Source organism: Microcaecilia unicolor, chromosome 2, assembly GCF_901765095.1.
Source record: "Microcaecilia unicolor chromosome 2, aMicUni1.1, whole genome shotgun sequence".
Lineage (NCBI taxonomy): Eukaryota > Metazoa > Chordata > Amphibia > Gymnophiona > Siphonopidae > Microcaecilia > Microcaecilia unicolor.
In genome coordinates this window covers 502620952-502642411 of record NC_044032.1, presented here as the reverse complement: position 1 = coordinate 502642411, position 21460 = coordinate 502620952, and the positions used below count along the sequence as shown (strand labels likewise).

The window sequence follows — 21460 nt, the reverse complement described above, 5'->3', positions numbered from 1 at the left end:
TCCTAGCCACTAACTGGCAGGGCCGGTCTTAGGCCGAGGCGACCGAGGCAGCCGCATAGGGCCTCGCGCCTCAGGGGGCCCCGCGTGGCACGCCTCAATGCCTGCAGTCAGTGCAGTGACCTTTCTCTGCCTCCTCCCCTCTCGCGAGTCTTGCGACCAGTCCGTTCAGCCACAGTCGTTTTCCTGCAGTTCTACCTCTGGGCCGCTTGGGGTTTATGTGTTTCCTGGGGATCCTTCTGGGCCTTACTGACTATTCTTCCCTCTCTCTGGTGGCCGCCTGGCATCTTCGGCTTTCAGTCATGGCAGCGGTCAGAGGGCTGGTGCTGCTGCCTTACCTGGGTCATGCAGCGCGCCGGCTCTACGGAGGTGTCTGTGCAGCAGGGGTCGTAGTCTGGCGGCGGACTATTCAACTAACGAGAAGGAGAGAAGCTTTACTTACCTAAGCAGAAGCAGCTGGAAGAGAAAGCTGGCGAAGACAGCATGAAACAAAGTGAGAGCATGAGTAGAGGCAGGAGGGTGACTTTCCCCATCCAAGCTAGTATCTGAGGATGGGAATAGAAAATAAAAAGACATCCCATTCCCTTTTGGCCTTTGATCATTCTCTGGTTCCTACTGCCACTAGGCGAAAGGGTCTTTTTTTTTTTAATCGCGGTGTGTAATTTGTATGTTTGGGTGGTGAGCGTGAGCTCTGTAGTGATCCAGATGCACGTGGTTTCTGTTTTCCACATGCCGGTTCTGCTCTTTTTCCTCCTGTCGGTGCTGCAAGCGCCTCCCCTCTCTTTCCCTGCACAGTGCGGGTGTGTGGGAGCTTCCACTTCGTTTTTTCATGAAATTTTATTAATTTATAATGATACAGGGATATGAGATGCAAAACACAAGGAATAATCAAATTGTCAGATCAAAGAACATCAATGTGTATATAACAGAAAGAGGAGGGAAAGGGTAGGAATGTAAAAGGAGGGGGGAATAGGGAAAAGCAAAATTATAAATACAATCAATACAGAACCTGCAATTTTCCTCCAGTTTTTTTTCTTCGCCTCGTCTTTTGCGGTGGGTTTGGAATAGTGCACTAAAGCTGTGTTACTCTTGCCCGCTCCCCCAGGTTAAGAAAAAACGAAAAAGGTAGGAAGGAAGCGTGAATAAAGCTTTCTCCTTCACCCCTGTCATTAGAACCCCACCCAAAAAAACCCAATCAGAACTAATGTGGGTTGTGTGTATGTGTGTTTGAATGATCCGGTTTGCTTTGAAAGTGGTATGGTCCAGCGTGCAGAGCCGAGCTTATTTTTAAATTAGAATGCTATTAACTGAAGCAACATTGCACGGTCGGTCTCATCTGGAGGAGCAGAGGAAGGACGGGGAGTTTTCAGGACACTTGAGAGAGCAACTAGTTTATCGTCTCTTTGACGTGCACCTTAGTCTCTTCTTCTCTGACGGAAATGTGGATCAGGCCTGGCCAAAGGAGGAATATGGTCATAGAGGTATCGGAGCTATGCTGTGTTACTGGGTGCTGAAGCTGCGCACCACATACCTCTATGGGCTGCAGCCGGCGCGCGCCTTCTGGCCTCTCTTAATGATAGCATTGTGCTTATTATTTCAATCAGTTTTTCTGTACAAGTTTAGCTTAATTTGTCTTTATTTGAAATTTCACAAATAAAAATTTTTCTAAAAATTGAATAATTTTATCAATGGGGTGGAGCTAGGGTGGGGCGGGGCTAGGCCAGGGGCGGGGCTAGGATGGGGCCCCATCAAATTGGTCTGCACAGGGCCCCACACTTGCTAAGACCGGCCCTGCTAACTGGGGCTATCCAGTAGCTGGTTATCCCTTACTGAATATTAGCGGATAGCCGGTTAAGTGTTATTTAACCAGTCAGCAGCCATTCTGGATAGTTAAATAGTGCTGAATATCGGGGGGGGGGGGGGGGGGGGGAGGTCAATGTTTAGCCAGCGGTAATCAGGGTTTTTTTAAATGCCAGCTACCATGGACATTTTATACCCCGTCCCATTCCCACATACTGGAGCTCAATAACCAGGTATAATGTGGCCACTGGGATTTACCTGAATACCAACAATATTCAGATCGGTACCTGGATAACCACTAGATAAAGTTAAGACAAGCTTTCTGCTGTTTTAACATTGTCTGGATAGTTACCTGGTTAGCAAACTGAATGCCGCTGCTAACCAGGTAATTCATTTCCACCCAGACTCTGTCCATGGACAGCCCCAGTCCTGCCCAGATAGTGCTATGGTACTTTGCCCTGATATTCAGCGGCACTATCTGGGTAAGTGCAGCTGAGCATGTGGATTTCACAAAGCTGCATATAGTACTTATTTAGTAGCTCTGAAATCTTTACAAAAGCTGTCTTGGAGCCTAGTTCACTAAAGCGTTGCTCCCATTCTGGGGATAATTTTATAAAGCTTTCTGGGGCTGATGCAGAAAGCTGCCCTTTAAAGCCACTGACAGGCATGGCCTTCTAATTCAAGGTTCCTGCCAAACATTTACCATGGAATGCAGTAATCAACGAGCATGCAAATTACTGCTGCTGTTAAAATCATAGAAGTAAGCTGCAGCTCACTGAGAAATGTCATGTATCTATATCAGTGCGTGAGTGGTGACTGGCTCATGCACTGACAGGAAGAGTGACATTAAAAAACCCTCACAAGTGAAACCACTGGCATCAGTATTGACACTGGCCTCCAACAAACAACCCACAATCTTGTTCTCTCATGCACCCCCCAACCAGATTGCCAAGTCGCACGGGGAAGCAAGAATCCCATTGTTTGCACTAGAACTGCCAAACCTGCATGCCAGATAAAATCACTTGGCTGGCTGGCTTCTGGCCCGAGGGCCATAAGTTGGACAAGCCTGTTATATAACATAGTATATCATCCAAGAGTGTACCTAGAACTCTAACTGATCTCCGGACTGGGATAAAGAAACTAGCAAAGGATAAATAATCACTAATCCCAGGACTCTAAAAAACCAGATGGCTTCTGAAGGGTTGTCTTTTAATATATGGGCAATGATCCAGCAGGCAATCGCATCAGTAATCCCGTATTATAATGGAATTACTAGATCCATCTGACAGAATGCTCCAGAGTCTCTAAGAGGAGGGGTTTGGAGTTGTGGCAAGTCATCTGAGACGTGGGAGGTAAAGGATCAAGCCCAAGGGGTAGGTTCCTGGAAGTTGCAGAGGGAAATGTTCATGATTGACAGTACAGGTGGAGTTTGAAGGTGATAAAAGTTCTTGTTTGTCTAAGTACATGGTCTTTGGTTGCCTTTACCTCACCAGGACTCTAGGAGGAGAGGGGGCATACTGTAAAGGTCAGATAACCTAAGGCTGATGTAAAGGGGTTATTGTCTGCCAAAGAGAGTAACTGTTGGAAAGGAGTGCTCTGGGTGGGCAAGGAGAGCTGAGCTCAAGAGCAGGAACAGGGAAAAGCCTGTTCAAGGCCAGAAGGTGCAGCCTGTTGAGGTGCAGCTTTGGAGGAGAAGACAGACAAAGAGGTTTGATCCTGGAGATGTTTGCTTGTGACTACCAATGCTACCAGTACAGTTTGGGATTATGAAGCACAAAGGGATGGGTAATAAACTAGAGGAGTTGTAAATTTGTATATACTTCAGGAGTTGCTATAAGAAATCATTTAATTAGTGGATAATACTGTACCCAACAGTCTTGGATTGACGGAAAATCTCTTAAACCAAATACTAACTGTATATAATGATTTATGGAGTTTGGATTTACTGCCCATTGCAGAGTTCAGTAACGTTTTTGCATAAAAGTTAACTCCTTGGTGTCGCAAGAGAATAAAGAGCCTGCTCCTGGACTATTAAGGATACTCAGCAAAGTCCAGCTTAACATCCTACAGCCTTCCAGATCTATATCTGGCCTTGGCCCGTGCCCAAGCTTGACTGTGGAATGACATTGAACAGAGTGAGTGGAGTTTGAGTGGAGGGATAAAACCGAAGATAGTTGGAAATCTGTTTGCTATGACCCGGGTCGAGTGGAGAGAACAGAGCTGGTCGGTGAGATCGGGGTTACACATTCAAACAAGATGAGGGCACACGGTTAAAAGAATCAACTATCTGAATATAATCAGCAAATATATAGGCACTGAAACCTAGATCCTGGATCACAGTGGCAAAGGAGGTAAGGAAATATGGAATAGCAAGGGATGAGAATGGAGCCCTAGGGTATATCACAAGCAAGCAGAGCCAGTTAGAGAAAGCATCAGGGATCTTGCATTCTGAAGGAGTGTTCTGTAATGAAAGAGTATAGTCATTGCCAAGCAACCAATGGATACCAATTTCATGAAAGCACCAGTGCAAGAGGGAATGATCAACAAGTTCAAAGATGGCACTCATATCCAAAAGGACTAAGAAAGTGTGTTTCCCAAGATCCAAGGATACCTGAATTTAACTTACCATAACCACTAAAGATGTTTCAGTGCTATGCTTCATCCTATAACCAGACTGACTAGGAAACAAAACGTGTTTTCTCCAGAAAACTGATAGTTCTTGAAGGCAATTTTTTTCTGCAATTTTGCCAGTACAGGATAAATGTGAGATTGGGAAATAACTAATAGCACTGAGCGGGTCAAGGTTAGGTTTCTTAAGCAAAGGCTGAATCAATACTCCTTTCCATTCTTTAGGGACCGGACCCTGAGAAAGACTAAAGTTAGTTGAGAAGAGCAGCCTAGTGGCTAGTGCCTAGTGGCTCCTTTAGCCAAAAAGGAGGGATTACATCAACTAGAGATGCAGAATTGTTCACAGAAAGCATAATTGTCCTCAAGGAGAAAAAAAAAACTTGAGCAAAAGCCTGATAAGAAGTAATGGGCAAAGTAGAGGCCTTAGCAGCAGAGGGATCAATACTGAACATCAAAGAAGAATCGCAAAAAGAGTCTAGCAAAGAGGAGGCATTAAACGTCAATAAACCAGAAGCTGGAAATGAATAAAGGAAATCGTGATACTGAATGTCATAAAAAGGGGGAGGAGCTAGATGTCCCACAAATTCCAGAAGAGCTAGAACATCTAGCCATAGTTTGAAAAAGGCCAGAAATTGTCTACTATCTGCTGAACTGAAGATGTTCCAGAGTAATTACCTCCCCGTCTGTTACTGAAGAAAAGTTTAAACACCCATCTGTAAGAATACTCTGGGAGAAACTGAGATTAAGAGGGGCCAATCAATGACATCCATGGTATAAACCATTAAGAAAATGTCAAGTTAACATGCATGAGACATGATGAAAAAATTCCTGTTCTTTTCAATATTTCTCGCAACCTCACTAAAGAAGCTCTGTTTATATGACAATTTATTATAGTCATTTTTGAAGGCTACTATAAAACCACAATTTCTAATCCAACAACTACATCTACTGTACTACTGTAACTACATTACATTTGGTATCATTTTCTGATCACACAAATTCGTGACTGTTACTAGCATTAGGAAGGATTTCATTGCTGTCCGAAAAGGAGCAGGTCAAAAGATCTTTTTTTTAAAAATTTACATGATATCTTGATGGACAGAATCATAACAATGGTCAATTAAGCTTTTTCCAAACCCAACCTTCTAACTCTAGCACTATCACCTATGTAAGATTGCAAATGAACTGCACCATTGTGGCCTCAAATCTAATGAGATCTCAGAAGCTAAAGTGGATTGGTCTGGAACATCTTCTAAGGAGCACCAGGTACTACAGGAAGTGATGCCAGTGGACCAGTCAGGGGCATGCTTGCTTCTGAGCTAGAGGTGTGTTCTGGTGTGATGTTAGAAGCACAACTATGAAAACTGTCTTTTGGAAGAACAAGAACCCTATCCTGCCTTCACATTAAAGCTTCCCCAGTATGTTTTACAAAGTAGAGATATTATCTCAGGTGTCAAGGATAAATTCCAGTGGCTGTTGCACAATCTACCCTGTTAAAATTTCACAGTTTAAAAACAGTGGCACTGGCTGCATGGTTCAGGTGTAGGCTATGATGTAGGAGACTCGCCTCTGAGTCTCATGTAGAAGGAGGACAGTGTTGTAAGGGTCCTGGAGAGGATCCGGGGGACCAGGAGAGTTGGGGTCTAGAAGGGGATAAGTGAGAAATGGAAAGCCTATGTCAGTCATATAATGAAGGACAAATGTTAAGTTCCTTTGAGGCTGAAACCAGTAGCCTTGAAGAGTAGGAGCTGTAAATATTTGGCTGAGGATAACTATCTGTTGAACCAAATGTACTAGCAAACGACTTGAAACCTAAGACATGAAAAAAACTGAGCAAGTTGCCTGTAGCTTAGCCAAAGAAGGATGTGTGTCAGTGGCGTAGCCACAGGTGGGCCTGGGTGGGCCAGGGCCCATCCACTTAGGGCTCAGGCCCATCCAACAGTAGCACATATTTAGCGGTAGCTGGTGGAGATCCCAAGCTCTACCAGCTGAAGACTTCCCCCTGATGGTAATGAAAACGCTACTCTCCACCAGGGGCGTATCTGGACTTCAGCAGTAGGGGAGGCCAGAGCCGAGGTGAGGGGCACATTTTAGCCCCCCCCCCCCCACCGCCATCGCTGACACCCCCCGCCGCCATCACCGACACCCCCCCCCCCGCCATTGCCGACACCCCCTGCCACCGCCAGCACCACCTCCAACAAGTTTGACCCCCCCTCTCGACCCGCCCGCCTGCCATCCATCGCCGTCTGTACCTTTGCTGGCGGGGGACCCAACCCCCCGCCAGCTGAAGTCTTCTTCCTGCTTTTGGTTTCTTCTGAGTCAACATGGATTTAGTGAAGGGAAATCTTGCCTCACCAATCTTCTACATTTCTTGAAGGGGTGAACAAACATGTGGATAAATGTGAGCTGGTTAATATTGTGTATCTGGATTTTCAGAAGGCATTTGACAAAGTACCTCATGAAAGACTCCAGAGGAAATTGGAGAGTCATGGGATAGGAGGTAGTGTTCTATTGTGGATTAAAAACTGGTTAAAAGATAGAAAATAGAGAGTAGGGTTAAATGGTCAGTATTCGCAATGGAGAAGGGTAGTTAGTGGGGTTCCCCAGGGGTCTGCGCTGGGACTGCTGCTTTTTAACATATTTATAAATGACCTAGAGATGGGAGTAACTAGTGAGGTAATTAAATTTGCTGATGACACAAAGTTATTCACAGTTTTTCACAATCCTCCCGCGATTTAAGTCGTTAAATCGCGGGAGGATTGTGAAAAATTACAAGAGGACCTTAAGAGACTGGGAGTCTAAATGGCAGATGTCGTTTAATGTGAGCAAGTGCAAAGTGATGCATGTGGGAAAGAGGAATCCGAATTATAGCTATGTCATGAAAGGTTCCACCTTAGGAGTCACAGACCAAGAAAGGGATCTAGATGTCGTCGTTGATGATACGTTGAAACCTTCTGCTCAGTGTGCTGCTGCGGCTAAGAAAGCAAATAGAATGTTAGGTATTATTAGGAAAAGAATGGAAAACCAAAATGAGAATGTTATAATGCCTTTGTATCACTCCATGGTGCGACCACACTTTGAATATTGTGTTCAATTCTGGTTGCCGCATCTCAAAAAAGATATAGTGGAATTAGAAAAGGTACAGAGAAGGGCGACGAAAATGATAAAGGGGATGGGACGACTTCCCTATGAGGAAAGGCTAAAGCGGCTAGGGCTCTTCAGCTTGGAGAAAATGTGGCTGAGGGGAGATATGATAGAGGTTTATAAAATAATGAGTGGAGTTGAACGGAGTTGGACTAGGGGGCATGCAATGAAACTGCAATGCAGTAAATTTAAAACGAATCGGAGAAAATGTTTCTTCACTCAACGTGAAATTAAACTCTGGAATTCATTGTCAGAGAATGTGGTAAAGGCGGTTAGCTTAGCAGAGTTTTAAAAAGGTTTGGACAGCTTCCTAAAGGAAAAGTTCATAGACCATTATTAAATGGCCTTGGGGAAAAACCACTATTTCTGGGATAACCAGTATAGAATGTTTTGTACTTTTTTGGGATCTTGCCAGGTATTTGTGACATGGATTGGCCACTGTTGGAAACGTGATGCTGGGCTTGATGTACCTTTGGTCTTTCCCAGTATGGCAATACTTATGTACTTATGTACATATTAGCCAGACTTATACTGCAAGCACAATGGTTTGGATCTCTAGCCCAAGTCTGTCTCCCTATGGCTGGACTTATTCAGAAAGCTGACATCTAAAAATAGTGGACAAAAACTCAGCTGAGACTGTACATGAAGGCTCATGAGAAAACCAAAAAGTTCTGATTGAGCTGGAACACTGAAGAGAGGGAGGAAATTGCCATCCTCCCCAACCAACCCCACAGAAATAGACCAAAGCTATGCAATTCCTATTTTCATTGCCACACACTCAAGACATTCCCAAAACATTTGTATATCACAGGTTTCTACTACAGCTAGGCAAGGCTCAGAAGGCTTAACAACAGTTCTTAAATGTTGCAGCTAGTAGTCCTTATGGACAAGTCAAAAGAGACAAGCCAGAGACACGTTGCCTCTACCAGCCTGGTTGCTGCTACCTTCTTCCTTTCACTGTAATTCCAACATGTGAACAGTGGCGTTCCTAGCGTGGATGGCACCCGGGGCGGATCGCCGATGCCCCCCCCCCCCATCTGCAAAATGACACCTTCCCCCCTCCCCGGCGAAATGACACCCCCCTGGGTGCACGCCACTGGGGGGGGGGTGCCACGGCACGCGCCTGTGGGCTTCGACTTCGCAAACTTTGCTCGTTCGCTGCAGCTCCCTCTGCCCCGGAACAGGAACCTGTTCCGGGGCAGAGGGAGGTGCAGCGAACGAGCAAAGTTCACGAAGTCGGAGCCCACAGGCGCGCGCCGCAGCACCCCCCAGCGGCATGCACCAGGGGCAGACCGCCCCCCCTTGGTACACCACTGCATGTGAATAAGCATGCACTGTCTTTCCAGTGGGGTTACAGTCACTGTGCTCATGTGCTAAGTTAATGCATGCTAGGTCACACACTGATTGCTTAGTTCACTTTAGTATGTAAGCCCCTAAATAAGTATATTCATGGATCTTGTTTCTTTTAAGCTCTTGCACTGAGAGAATGCAGAGAGTACAACTGCATCATGTTCTTCAGCCTCTAATCTTATTATCTTACAGTAATTAAGCATTATACCATGCCAAGAGGGAGTTCAGGTGATCAGGCGTGGTAGGATCAGGGCTCAGAGGTGGTGATGTTACAAAGGCTGCTGCCTTCGCCCAGTTTTTGCTCCAATAATGTGTCCCATCTGTTCCCAAGCTTGCAGTGATCGGCTCTCCAAAAACCAAGGCACCTTTCACAAACAAGATCAGAGTCAATTAACATTTATGAGCATTAACACTTACCAATTTATCATGCACTACCTGAAAAAAAAGAGAGAATTCTTCTTTCCACTGCAATTCAGATAAATGTCAGAAAACAAATTACATCAGCACAGTCACACTGAACCAACGATGCCTACATGTCCTGTATTTCTACACGACAAATAAAGACTACAAAGGTTCAAATGAAAGGCACATCAAAATATTATAGAGAAATGATCTTTGGGTCAATGTTCAGCTGCTGTGGTCAGTGCTGTTTTTGAATGCCAGCCTTGGTGGCTAAAACATTATTAAGCGCTGGTATCCAGATTGCAGCCAGCACTAAATATCCATGCCAGCACTATCCAGAGAGTGGCAATATTGAGTCTACTATCTGGATCAAGTTAGGTTAGAAAAATTTCTGTCCTAACTATTCAGTTAGTTATCCATACAGCAATCTGAATATTGCTGCATGTGAGGGAGTCTATATGATGCTGCCCCTCTCTCTTGATAGTACTCCCTCACAGTGTCAGAGCCACCTTAAAAGTTACAGTCTAGCCCAGGGGGGAAGTGACACAGGAGGGGCGGAGCCAGGAGGGCATGGTCCAGGAAGTATATAAGCTGAGGCCATAGCTAGGTTAAGAAGGCCCAGAAGAAAGCAGCGGCAGCATACAGTATACACCTCTACCACCTATGTGTGAACTGTAACTGCTACAGTCAGGTAGGCCAAGCTCCACTTGGAACCTTGCAGATTTTGTATTTGTGACCCAAGTAATTGCTAGAAACTACACTGGTAACTTTGAGGAACCAAACCACGGACAAGTAACATAGTAACATAGTAGATGACGGCAGAAAAAGACCTGCACGGTCCACCCAGTCTGCCCAACAAGATAAACTCACGTGTCATTTTTTGTGTCTACCTTACCTTGATTTGTACTTGTCTTTTTCAGGGCACAGACCGTATAAGTCTGCCCAGCACTATCCCCACCTCCCAACCACCAGCCCTGCCTCCCACCGCCAGCTAAGCTTCTGGGGATCCCTTCCTTCTGAGGAGGATTCCTTTATGTTTATCCCATGCATGTTTGAATTCTGTAAATTGTAAATTGTAAATTGTGCTGCTGTGCCGACAGGCAGCAAGGTACACAGTAGTCCTGCAGAATCAGGCCACACGAGAACACTGTTACATTTATCGACTAATTTATGTTGCCCTTTTCTCCTGCCTGTGACTGAAACAGGACCCCTGTTATTTTTTTTTTTTTTATCTGCATGGCTCTGTTTTACCTGAGCTTTGGGCTTGCCCTCAGTCACTTTACCACTAAACATAGCCAGTTTGGTGCTGAATATTCATGCCTATCGGGCTATGATACATGATATAGCCAGTTAGCGGCTAACCACTAACTGCGGATATTTAGCGGGAGATAACCGGTTATCTCCTGCTGAATATCTACGGTTAGGCACTAAAACACTATTTAACCAGCCAGGAGCTGTTCCTGGCCGGTTAAAAAAATTCTAATATCAGCCTACAACAACGCAGGCCATTTTTTTGGTGCACTTTAGTAAAAGAACCCCTTAGACTATACTAAATATTTATGTGTGCAGCATGCATGTAAATGTTAGCACCTAATTGATAGATTGCCCCCCAAGGAGCCGTCTAGTTTTAGACAGCAGGAAGGCATGTACATGGCAGTGTTCTAGTCATTTGTGCACATAACTAGCTACTTATGCACATTATTGACTTCTTATAGAATACCAACTAGCGGAAAAGTACATGCCTTTGATTTGTTAGCATGTGCTTCGCCGGTGGATACGTGTATGGGCAGAGGTAGACTTTGGCTGTTAACATATATAAAACAGCTAAATCATAATGTTGTTATTAAAGAGGCCCAAAACTGCCTTTATTAGACATCTGCTGGTGCATAATTTCTTTATAAATTCAATGCAGCGTCAGTGGCATCATAATTCAATGCTACAAAAACTCTGGGATATGGAGTCAGTGAAAGAATCAGGAACCAGGAATAGGCGAGTTGAGGAAAAATCAGAAACATAACTATTTATACTCAGGAAATATAAAAAAAAATACATGAACGGTACTTGTGGTTTTGATAAAATAGTATGTAATAACAAAATTGCCTGCATAGAGTAACATTTAATAGAACCCAGCCAGTCGGCCACTGGTTAGAATTAATATTAAGGTGTCATCATTTAAGAACAGATACGTGGGAAGTGGGGCAATAGACGCTGTACCTTTTTTTCTGGCCTGTGCGATTACATTAGAAGCACTTTTACTCATCACCTTGGTTATGTACACTGGGCAGTTGATTCGACTGGCTATAGTGATGGCTCGGAAAACAGCCTCTGCTTCAAGCTGCGATAAAAAAAAAGAAAAAAAAAAGTTAGAAATCTTCAGTACATCAGACATGAGAAAAATATGAGAAAGGGCCAGGCTTTTTCACCTACAGAAGCAGTAATTATTTTGTACCCAGTGCAAAGGTTAAGTAAATGTTTCACTCTTAAATATTCCCACAGATTTGGGAGCCTCTTTGGAGTGTCATGCATGATGTTGAATCTTAAATTACTGAATATGGTTTTCATGTAACTCATATAATAACTGAGACTTTTATATAACAGCAACAATAGGATTTTTAAGTGTCTCATTAATAAAAACATTATTTTTAAGCCCAAGGCTAAAACTCAAGGGTCCCTGTTTACTAAGCCATGCTGTAGGAGCACAAACTGTTTAGCGTGCGCTAATGATAGAGACACCCATAGGAATATAATGGATGTCTCTATCATCAGCGCATGCTAAAAAGTTTGTGTGCCTATAGCGTGGCTTAGTAAACAGGGCCCTAGGTTTTAAAGCCAAGAAAGCCTTCCTACATAGTTGAATTGGTCTAGTCACATCAGGGAAAACATTGATTTGTTGTCCACACAAGAGAATTCTTAGCAAAACATTTCTTTTGCATTTCTGTTTGCAAGAAAACTAACAAAGAGTTTCAATTGAGATGACTCAAGAAATTCTGAAATATTCAAACTAGGTATCAGCATGAGTTTGTCTAGTTCCCTTAGGCATATACCCCTGACATTCAAAACTATTTAACTGGCAAGGAACGGCTCCTGGCTCATTAAATAGCATTAAAGCACCTAACCGCAGATATTCAACAGGAGATAATTGGTTATCTCCTGCTGAATATCCTGGTTAGTGGCTAGCTGCTAACTGGCTATATTGCATGACACAGCTGGTTAGGTGCAGATATTCATCGCCAAATTGGCTATGGTGAACGTTCAAAATGGGCCGCTTAAATAGCAGGCCTATCTTAGGCCGCTAAAAGGTTAACCGGTTAACGCTGGATATCAGCATAACCAGTTAAATTTATGGTCACCTAAATAAACCCGGATATTCAACGCCGGTCACTGGAAATGACCCTGCATTGAATATCTGGGTTTAACGCCAGCAGCGGACAGCAAATGCACTGCCCACCACAGGCTGAATATCGGGCCCCTTTTAAATATTCTCCACAGTAAAATTATCTGTTTGTGGATACAATGAAATTTCTTTCAAATATTTTTTTAACAATTCCAAGGGGGCTAAATGTCATGTCCCCTACCTCAACGCAAGCGGCGTCCTCGGGCTGCGCGGGGTCCCGTCGACAGGCACACTTGACTGGCACTGCCTGAGCCATGTGTGTGTAGTCCTGTCTGGGTTTGTTCAGAAAGCAGTGGTTGCAGGCTCCTGGAGGAGTAGCCTAGTGGTTAGTGCAGTGGACTTTGATCCTGGGGAACTGAGCTCAATTCCCACTGCAGCTCCTTGTGACTCTGGGCAAGTCACTTAATCCTCCTTTGCCCCTGGTACAAAGTAAGTACCTGAATATATGTAAACCACTTTGAATGTAGTTGCAAAAACCTCAGAAAGGCAGCATATCAAGTCTCATTTCCCTTTCCCTTAATTGCTTTGCTTCCACCCACCTGGGTCTGCTCTTCCTCTGTCTGGCTTCCCTTGCTTCTCTCCTATTGGTCTTCCGGTTCCTCCTTCCCCTGCTCTTGTCCTATGGCTGTGCCCCTTCTCCCTGCTGATGTCAGATGCCAGCACTTTATCAGCTGACCTCTCCCTGGACTCCATGCTTCAGCTTCTACTTTGGTAGGTGTTTCTAACTCTGTAGTCTGCTTCTTATCTACTGGTCCCTCGTTGCTGACTTTGCCTGTACCTGGATTACTCATCTGCCTGCCTACTGACTTTTGCCTGTACCTGGATTACTCTCTTGCCTGCCGCCTGCCTACTGCCTTGCCTGTACCTGGCTTACTCTCTTGCCTGCCGCCTGCCTACTGACTTTCGCCTGCATCTGGATTACTCTCTTGCCTGCAGCCTGCCTACTGACTTTCGCCTGTAACTGGATTACTCTCTTGCCTGCCGCCTGCCTACCGACTTGCCTGTACCTGGATTACTCTCTTGACCTGCTGCCTGCCTGGCCGATACATTTATCACCCCGCTTCCAACTCTGTCCCGTAAGTCCTGCAGGCCGCCCGCACCTAGGGGCTCAACCTCTGCGGAACGGCGGTCAGCGCAGGTGAAACCCGGGGTTGTCCAGCTGCCAAGCAGAACCTGGTCCGAGTACCAGGCTCAGCAGCACTCTACTTGGTACAAGAACTCACAAGTCTGACACTAGATAATGTGCTTTAAGAAAATTCAGAAATCAAAGATTTCTAACTCACATTAAATTCTCTATCCATTCCAATCTATAATGTATCTGATCTATTATGTATCACAATTGAATCTTTTAGAGCTGATGCATCTACTGTCTGAAGTGTGTTCAGATGGGATTAAGTTTTAGAGACATGAGAAGTCACAGCCAAGTAATTTCTTATCCTGATCATTCAACTTCCTGTTTCTTCAGAGAATCCACATAATTGTTTCAGAGTTTCTTTCAGCATTGATTCTGACCTAAAACAACTATCCATACATCCTTAATAGTTGTTTCAAATTCTTGAGAAGTAGCAGAAGAATGCATAATCAGACCCAGATTGGCTGGAAAATATACAGCTGTAGGCATTGCTACTAATTGTTCTAATCTGTCCCTTTTGCATGCATTGTCAAGAGATTCTCCATTTATGAGTAACCCAGCTTGCTGTGACTGGTCTTCAATTAAGCGAATAACACGGAAGTCATTAAAACAGAAAGTTGAGGGGGAAGGGTTCTTACCCCAAAACTCACAGAATTCTGAAATGAAGCTGACTGCAGAGGTATCACATGAGGTCCTCTTACTAATAGCAAAGTAGACTAGACAAACACCAAAGTTCTTTTAGCTTTCCTTTTCCCTGTCTGTATAGAAGAGATGATAATCCCCTGCTCCTAAGTGGTTCTCAAGGGGCCTGGTGTGCACCTTTGGGCACACCCCTTCAGCCACCTGCCCATGCTGTGTTCTTTGGAAAGTGGTTGCAGATATAGCAGCTGAAACTGCTGCTAATGTCACAGAGGTCCTCCTGAATCCATCCACGGTACTGCCTGCTACAAATATCAAACAGGCACGGGCAGCTCTATCCAAATCAACACGTCGTCCCTGTTTTAAAAAGCAGACATCTACTAAAGTAGAAAACAAAATTTTGAAACTGAAAGATTTAAAAAAATAACACTTAGCTTAGAGGGCATGGCTGAATCACATCAATCTGTTGTGATATCTGTTCCACTGGTTCAGTCTTCATAGGGAACCAGATCAGCAGACATCATAAAAATATCAAATTACATAAGCAAAGGTCCTGACGGGGACCCGTTTCACAAAGTTTTCCTCCGGAGACATTGCAACACTTTAAGCTGTGCAATTCACTGAATCTGTTCCAAAAAGCATGTCTACTCTTCCACTTAGAAATTTGTGATCAAGTGCACTCTAAGGCATTAGATCTGTATGCCTAGTGTCCACCCCTGATGTCAGGTCTGTCTACACCACTGTCTTGTGTAGTGCATATTTGACATATGGGCATACACATGGGCAGAGTCTGGATGGAGCATGGGTGGGGACACAAATATACACATGTCGGGGGGAATTCTATACATGGTGTCCAAAGTTAGGCATTGGGAAGATCCATATTAAACGAGTATTCTGCAAAGGGAGCTCTAAGCAGACTGAGTGGAGGAGTAGCCTAGTGATTAGTGTGGTGGACTTTGATGCCGGGGAACTGGGTTTGATTCTCACTGCAGCTCCTTGTGACTATGGGTAAGTCACTTAACCCTCCACTGCCCCAGGTACAAATAAGTATCTGTATATAATATGTAAACCACTTTGAATATAGTTGCAAAAAAACACAGAAAGTTGGTATATCAAGTCTTATTTCCCTTTCCCTTTCTTTACAGACTACTAGCTTAGTGTGGATCTCATGCTTAACTTTGGGCATGGTACATGCCTGCTGAAAACAGGTGTAAATGTTGGTGTGCAATTAATGGCAGTTAGGGGAATAAATGACCATATTCTATAACACCAATCACTGATTGTTAACAGCTCATTAACTAATTAGTTTGCAAGTGGATCTGGGACCTGCGCCCATATTTGGATGACCTATAAATAATCCGGGATGTAATATATAGAATTCTGTAAGTTATGCATGCATGTATGTCTGCCAACTAGGCACAATAATTTACACCAGATCTATGACTGCTGTAAGTTCACGCACCAATCAACATATGCATGTGTATCACTGTTCCTTCTAAACTGCGCGGGTGACCTCCATCTGCATTGCTACCAGTAGGGGGGGTGCTTCAATATTGTGCTTTCAGGGGCCCTTTTACTAAGACACGCTGAAAAATGGCCTGAGCTGTTGTAGGCACGTGTATTGGACGCGAGCAGATCCATTTTTCAGCTTGTCTGGAAAAAAGACCTTTTTTGCCAAAAATGGATATGTGGAAAAATAAAAATCAGTGCATGTCCATTATGGGCCTGAGACCTTACCACCACTCATTGACTTAGCGGTAAGATCTCATGCGTTAACTGGATGGTAATCGTACACTGCCAGTTACCACCCGGTTAGCGCCACACGGTAGAAAATAGAAATGATTTTCTGCCACACGTTTTGGACGTGCATCAACATTAGAATTACTACCTGGGGCATGTGGTAGCCAGGTGGTAGTTCTAATTTGACGTGCGTTGTAGTAAAAGGGCCCCACAATCTCTAGAGACAGGCAGGTTCCCTGGAGTCCTGCAGAACTTTCCTGTCCCTCATTATTGAAAATGTGATAGTGAAACAGCACCACCCAATGGCTGGACTGTAGATGGTGGACTCCAGCTCAGGTTAGCGGGAACAGTGATGTATATGTACCTACTTTCCTTTATAGAGCAGGCTCCTATGATGCATCTCCACACGGAATCTACTATATGCTTACATCTCTCTGGTTTAAAAGGTTCTATCATTGATGCTCCTAGATGTTGAGTGACTCAAAAATATATACAAGTGCTGGAAGAGGAAAATATGTTTTCCTGAACCCATTATTTTGAGGAAGTCATCCCTGTGAATTACTGTCTGTATCTAACAGTTCTACCAGCTGCCAACAATGGTGTATTACAACTTAAGTTCTACAGAAACAATGTACTTTTTCCTCTATACTAAAATCTTGATGTAAAAAAGAATTTCTGTTAGTGAGTGAAATTTCCAGTTGCCAGTGGCTTCTGGAAATTCTGAGTGTCAAATAGCTCACCAGTGCTGGCACTGTGATGATATTCCTGCATGAATGACCCAGTGGGGGTCTAGTAGCATGAAACTTTTCTCTGATAAATGCATACTTTGGTATCAAGATCTTAATGTTGTTTTCTGAACCCACCCAGTTAAGAGTTTTCTTAGACTGTACACAGTCAGAGATGTTTTTCATTGAGATGTTGTGGGGGTTATGGTACAGCTTGGTGTTTGTATGCGAGTCAAAGGCTCACAAAATATGAATTTTCATTGTTTCTTTCATCTTGCTGCAGCATTTTACATTTTTTGGTCTGTTCTAAACATTACTGTGCACTTGAAGATGATTGGAATTTGCTTATTCTTTCAGCATTGTTTTATTTTTAATTGAGATTTTCCATTTTCATTGTTGATTGGAGACTTCTTTTTTATTATTATTTTATCTTTATCAGATTTATAATAGTCAACCAAGTAATCCACTTGTATAGAAAAGTGCAACACTAAAAGGAAAAGTAGGAAGAAAATAAACTTAGGACATATATGATAACTTAAAAAAAGAGAAAATTTATCAGAATTACAATAAAGTCCTCTGTTTATAAGAGGAATCCATATCAAATTATTAAGTCCATTGAAGACTGCTGCAACAGTATAGCCTCTTCTAAAATACCATCAGAACTGGTCATGTCCCAACCTAGATATCTCAATTCCAGTCTCCACATTCTACGTACAATGAGGCTCCATGCAGGTAAGACAATAAAGAAAGTTGTGGAGGAACTCTATTAGGACTGGCCCTGTGGCTTGGGCTGCAATACAGGCCACTTGAATTGGCGTTTTCTGTCCAATTCTGCCAACAGGAATTGGATGTACTTGATCCAGTAGCAGGAAAGACAAATAGCTGCTGCTACTGACCAAATGAGCAGCCTTGAGTCTACGTTTCAAGGAGACTGTCTTCCAGCCCTCCTAGTTAACAGAGGCACTAATGTTGCCTACACGTGTCTAGAATGGACGTTTTATAAAAGACGAGAAATGTACTAGTCTTTAGGAAGAGACAGTAGGAGTTACCTCTTCTGGTCTGCTCAGTGCATGCCCCTCAGGTCCAGTAATTCCCATCTCCAGTATCTGTTTTTGTTCCTATAACAGATGACATCTAATTTTAGTTTTAAAAAAAGCCCTTCCAAAAAACTATTACAGATAGACTTTCAATGGTCCTCAACTTGGTCTTATAGGCACTCCTAGCCAGTTTGGTTTTCAGGATATCCACAATGAGCATGTGTGAGATATATCTGCATACAATAACCTCATGCATTAAATAAATTGCATTTAAAAACACTAAACAACACTCTAATTCATGCTAGGAAGGGTGGTATCCCTACCCATTATGTTCCAGCCAGTGGCTGGTCTGTCTCAATATAAAATTCATGTGATAGTGATGTAGATCAGGGAAGTTGACCCCGCCGTGATGTCTTGGTAATTTCAAAGTCTGAAACGCAATTCATGGTGGCTTACCTTGCCACAAGAAACAAGTCAATTCCCATTCCATACTCTTATAAAAAGTTAGTGGGAAATACAAAGGTAACATTTTTAACACATACAAGATTTTAGGCACAATCACTACTACTACTACTATTTAGCATTTCTATAGCGCTACAAGGCATACGCAGCGCTGCACAAACATAGAAGAAAGACAGTCCCTGCTCAAAGAGCTTACAATCTAATAGACAAAAAATAAATAAAGTAAGCAAATCAAATCAATTAATGTGAACGGGAAGGAAGAGAGGAGGGTAGGTGGAGGCGAGTGGTTACAAGTGGTTATGAGTCAAAAGCAATGTTAAAGAGGTGGGCTTTCAGTCTAGATTTAAAGGTGGCCAAGGATGGGGCAAGACATAGGTGCTCAGGAAGTTTATTCCATGCGTAGGGTGCAGCGAGACAAAAGGCGCGAAGTCTGGAGTTGGCAGTAGTGGAGAAGGGAACAGATAAGAAGGATTTATCCATGGAGCGGAGTGCACGGGAAGGGGTGTAGGGAAGGACGAGTGTGGAGAGATACTGGGGAGCAGCAGAGTGAATACATTTATAGGTTAGTAGAAGAAGTTTGAACAGGATGCGAAAACAGATAGGGAGCTTCTAAGCGACCCAACCACGACAAGTGGAGGGGAGACCAACCCAACATAGTATCTTGAATAACATTATTTTTAAGTTTGGCATCCTCCATAGTACTAGCCATCCAAATGCCCAAATATCGGAAGCCATCCTTACTCAATTTAAAAGGATATTGTTCTTGGCCGCAATGACCAAACAGGCTGTGGCCAAGAACCATATAGGTTATAGTTTGTTTTTGTATTAGTTATTTAGAGTTAGCGAGGATTCAAAAGCTACTGTATGTTTTGTTGATGCTGTGTAACTTAAAAAATTTCTCAATAAACATAAAGAAAGAAAGAAACAAACAAAAAAAGGATATTGTTCTAAATCAGCCAATGGGGCATATGGATTAAGCGGCATAACTTCTGTGATATTCCAATTAAACTTGTAGCCCAATAAGACCCGAAACTTTATTTTACAATCTACATCCTTAAAGCTTATAACATGTAACACTGGCGATCCCATAATATGTAAAATTAGAGGCTGTAAGGCCAGGTCAAAAATCAGTGAGGAAATAGGGTAACCCTGTCGGGTTCCTTTACAAAGAGAAACTGGGTCAGATACTTGTGAATTAACCAATATGTGCAATAGGTTGTACATCTAAAATCTTTAGTTTCTGCAAAAACCTAAGTCCCAATCCAAACTATCTTAGCGCATGAAACAGAAAATTACAGTCAACATTATGAAAAGTTTTTTCAACATCCAAGGCTATTCTACAACTGAAATTTCCTGATATTGAGCTATATATAATAGGTCACAAAACAAACAGGTATTATCAGTGGAAAGTCTACCCTTTACAAAACCTGTCTGTGAAGGACCCACCAAATCAGGCAATACAGCTAAGAGGTACTTGGTCAGGATTTTAGTATAAATCTTATAATCCAGTGGTTCCCAAAGGCACCCCAGCTGGGAAAGCCCCTGCGGAAATATTTTTCAAATATTTCCACTAGCACCGGAAATGCCGTGCGCTGGGGGTGGAACCTCCGCTGGTGCCCGCATCAAAGAGCTGGGGTTGAGCAGGCTAGATGCTGCCACATTAACTCTTTGGTCTGTCTGCCTTGATGAAGCTACTGAGTGAAACATGCTGGACACTGTTGGCAGGACCTCTTCAGTAGTCACTGGATCAAGATAAGGTTTGAGTTACTTTAATGTTAATTTCAAGAGCTTGAAGAATTTTGTGATTTAGAATTACTGCTCTGGACTGTTTTAAGAGGATTTTTTCAGCCAATGAGGTAACCGCCCTTTCTAGTCTTGAGATTAAGCAATGTCTTCTCAGACAGGGTTCTGATGCTTTTTCCCTCTTATTTTAAGTAAGTAGAAAATACATTAATATATATATATATATCTTTGCATAGTTTGTTGAAACTATTGTGTATGTTGGATTTTATTCTGTTTAACTGTTTCTTTTTTTTGTGGAGCGTATAGACTCCTGATGAGTCCCACAGAGGTCAGGTCAAGGTGTTTTGGGGCTTGACTTAGATGACTTGTATTTCTGTGTATCATGGTTGCATTTCATCTCACGTCAACATCCTGAGAAAGAAATTAACAGAAACAAAATTCACTCACCTGAGCTATCAAGTCCCCATTTTCAGCATGGACTAGGATCACAGCCCCAAGCTCCTTTAGGAAGGTAAAGGCTTCATAAAGCTAAGGAACAAAGGACACAGAGAAAGCAGTGATAAAGAGCACACAACTGTGCTTTATATGTATAATTGTACCTTCCCTTTTTAAAGTGGCACTGTCACATTTTAACTCAATTTTGGTCAAATTTCAACAAGTTACATAAAGGGCAATTCTACAAGAGAATGTCTACTCTATGAAAGGGAAAGGGAAATGGGACTTGATATACCACCTTTGTGAGGTTTTTTGCAACTACATTCAAAGCAGTTTACATATATTTAGGTACTTATTTTGTACCGGGGCAATGGAGGGTTAAGTGACTTGTCCAGAGTCACAAGGAGCTGCAGTGGGAATCGAACTCAGTTCCCCAGGATCAAAGTCCACTGCACTAACCACTAGACTACTCTTTCACTAGCAACATTCCATGTAGAAGCCTGCCCTTGCAGATCAGCAGTGTGGCCGTGCAGGCTTCTGTTTCTGTGAGTCTGATGTCCTGCACGTATGTGCAGGACATCAGACTCACAGACGTACGTGCAGGACGTCAGACTCACAGAAACAGAAGCCTGCGCGGCCGTGTTGCTGATCTGCAAGGGCAGGCTTCTACATGGAATGTTGCTAGTGGAATAGCAACATTCCATGTAGAATCTCAAATAGTAGCAACATTCCAAGTAGAATCTCCAATAGCAGCAACAGAATCTCATCATTCCATTTGGAATTTCAAATAGAGAAAGGGAAACGGGACTTGATATACTGCCTTTCAGAGGTT

The 21460-nt window shown here is 43.2% G+C and overlaps 1 protein-coding gene across 2 annotated transcripts in view; it reads right to left on the bottom strand.

Moving 5' to 3' along the window:
• Positions 1-21460, bottom strand: part of CRMP1 (collapsin response mediator protein 1) — a 118764-nt gene that overhangs the window by 26491 nt on the left and 70813 nt on the right. For both annotated transcript variants that reach the window (XM_030192594.1, XM_030192593.1), the window contains 4 exons: positions 20641-20721; positions 18001-18069; positions 11536-11656; positions 9128-9284 (listed from right to left, as the gene is read on the bottom strand). In XM_030192594.1, coding sequence (XP_030048454.1) covers positions 9128-9284; positions 11536-11656; positions 18001-18069; positions 20641-20721 — 428 coding nt within the window. The remainder of the gene's footprint in view (positions 1-9127; positions 9285-11535; positions 11657-18000; positions 18070-20640; positions 20722-21460) is intronic.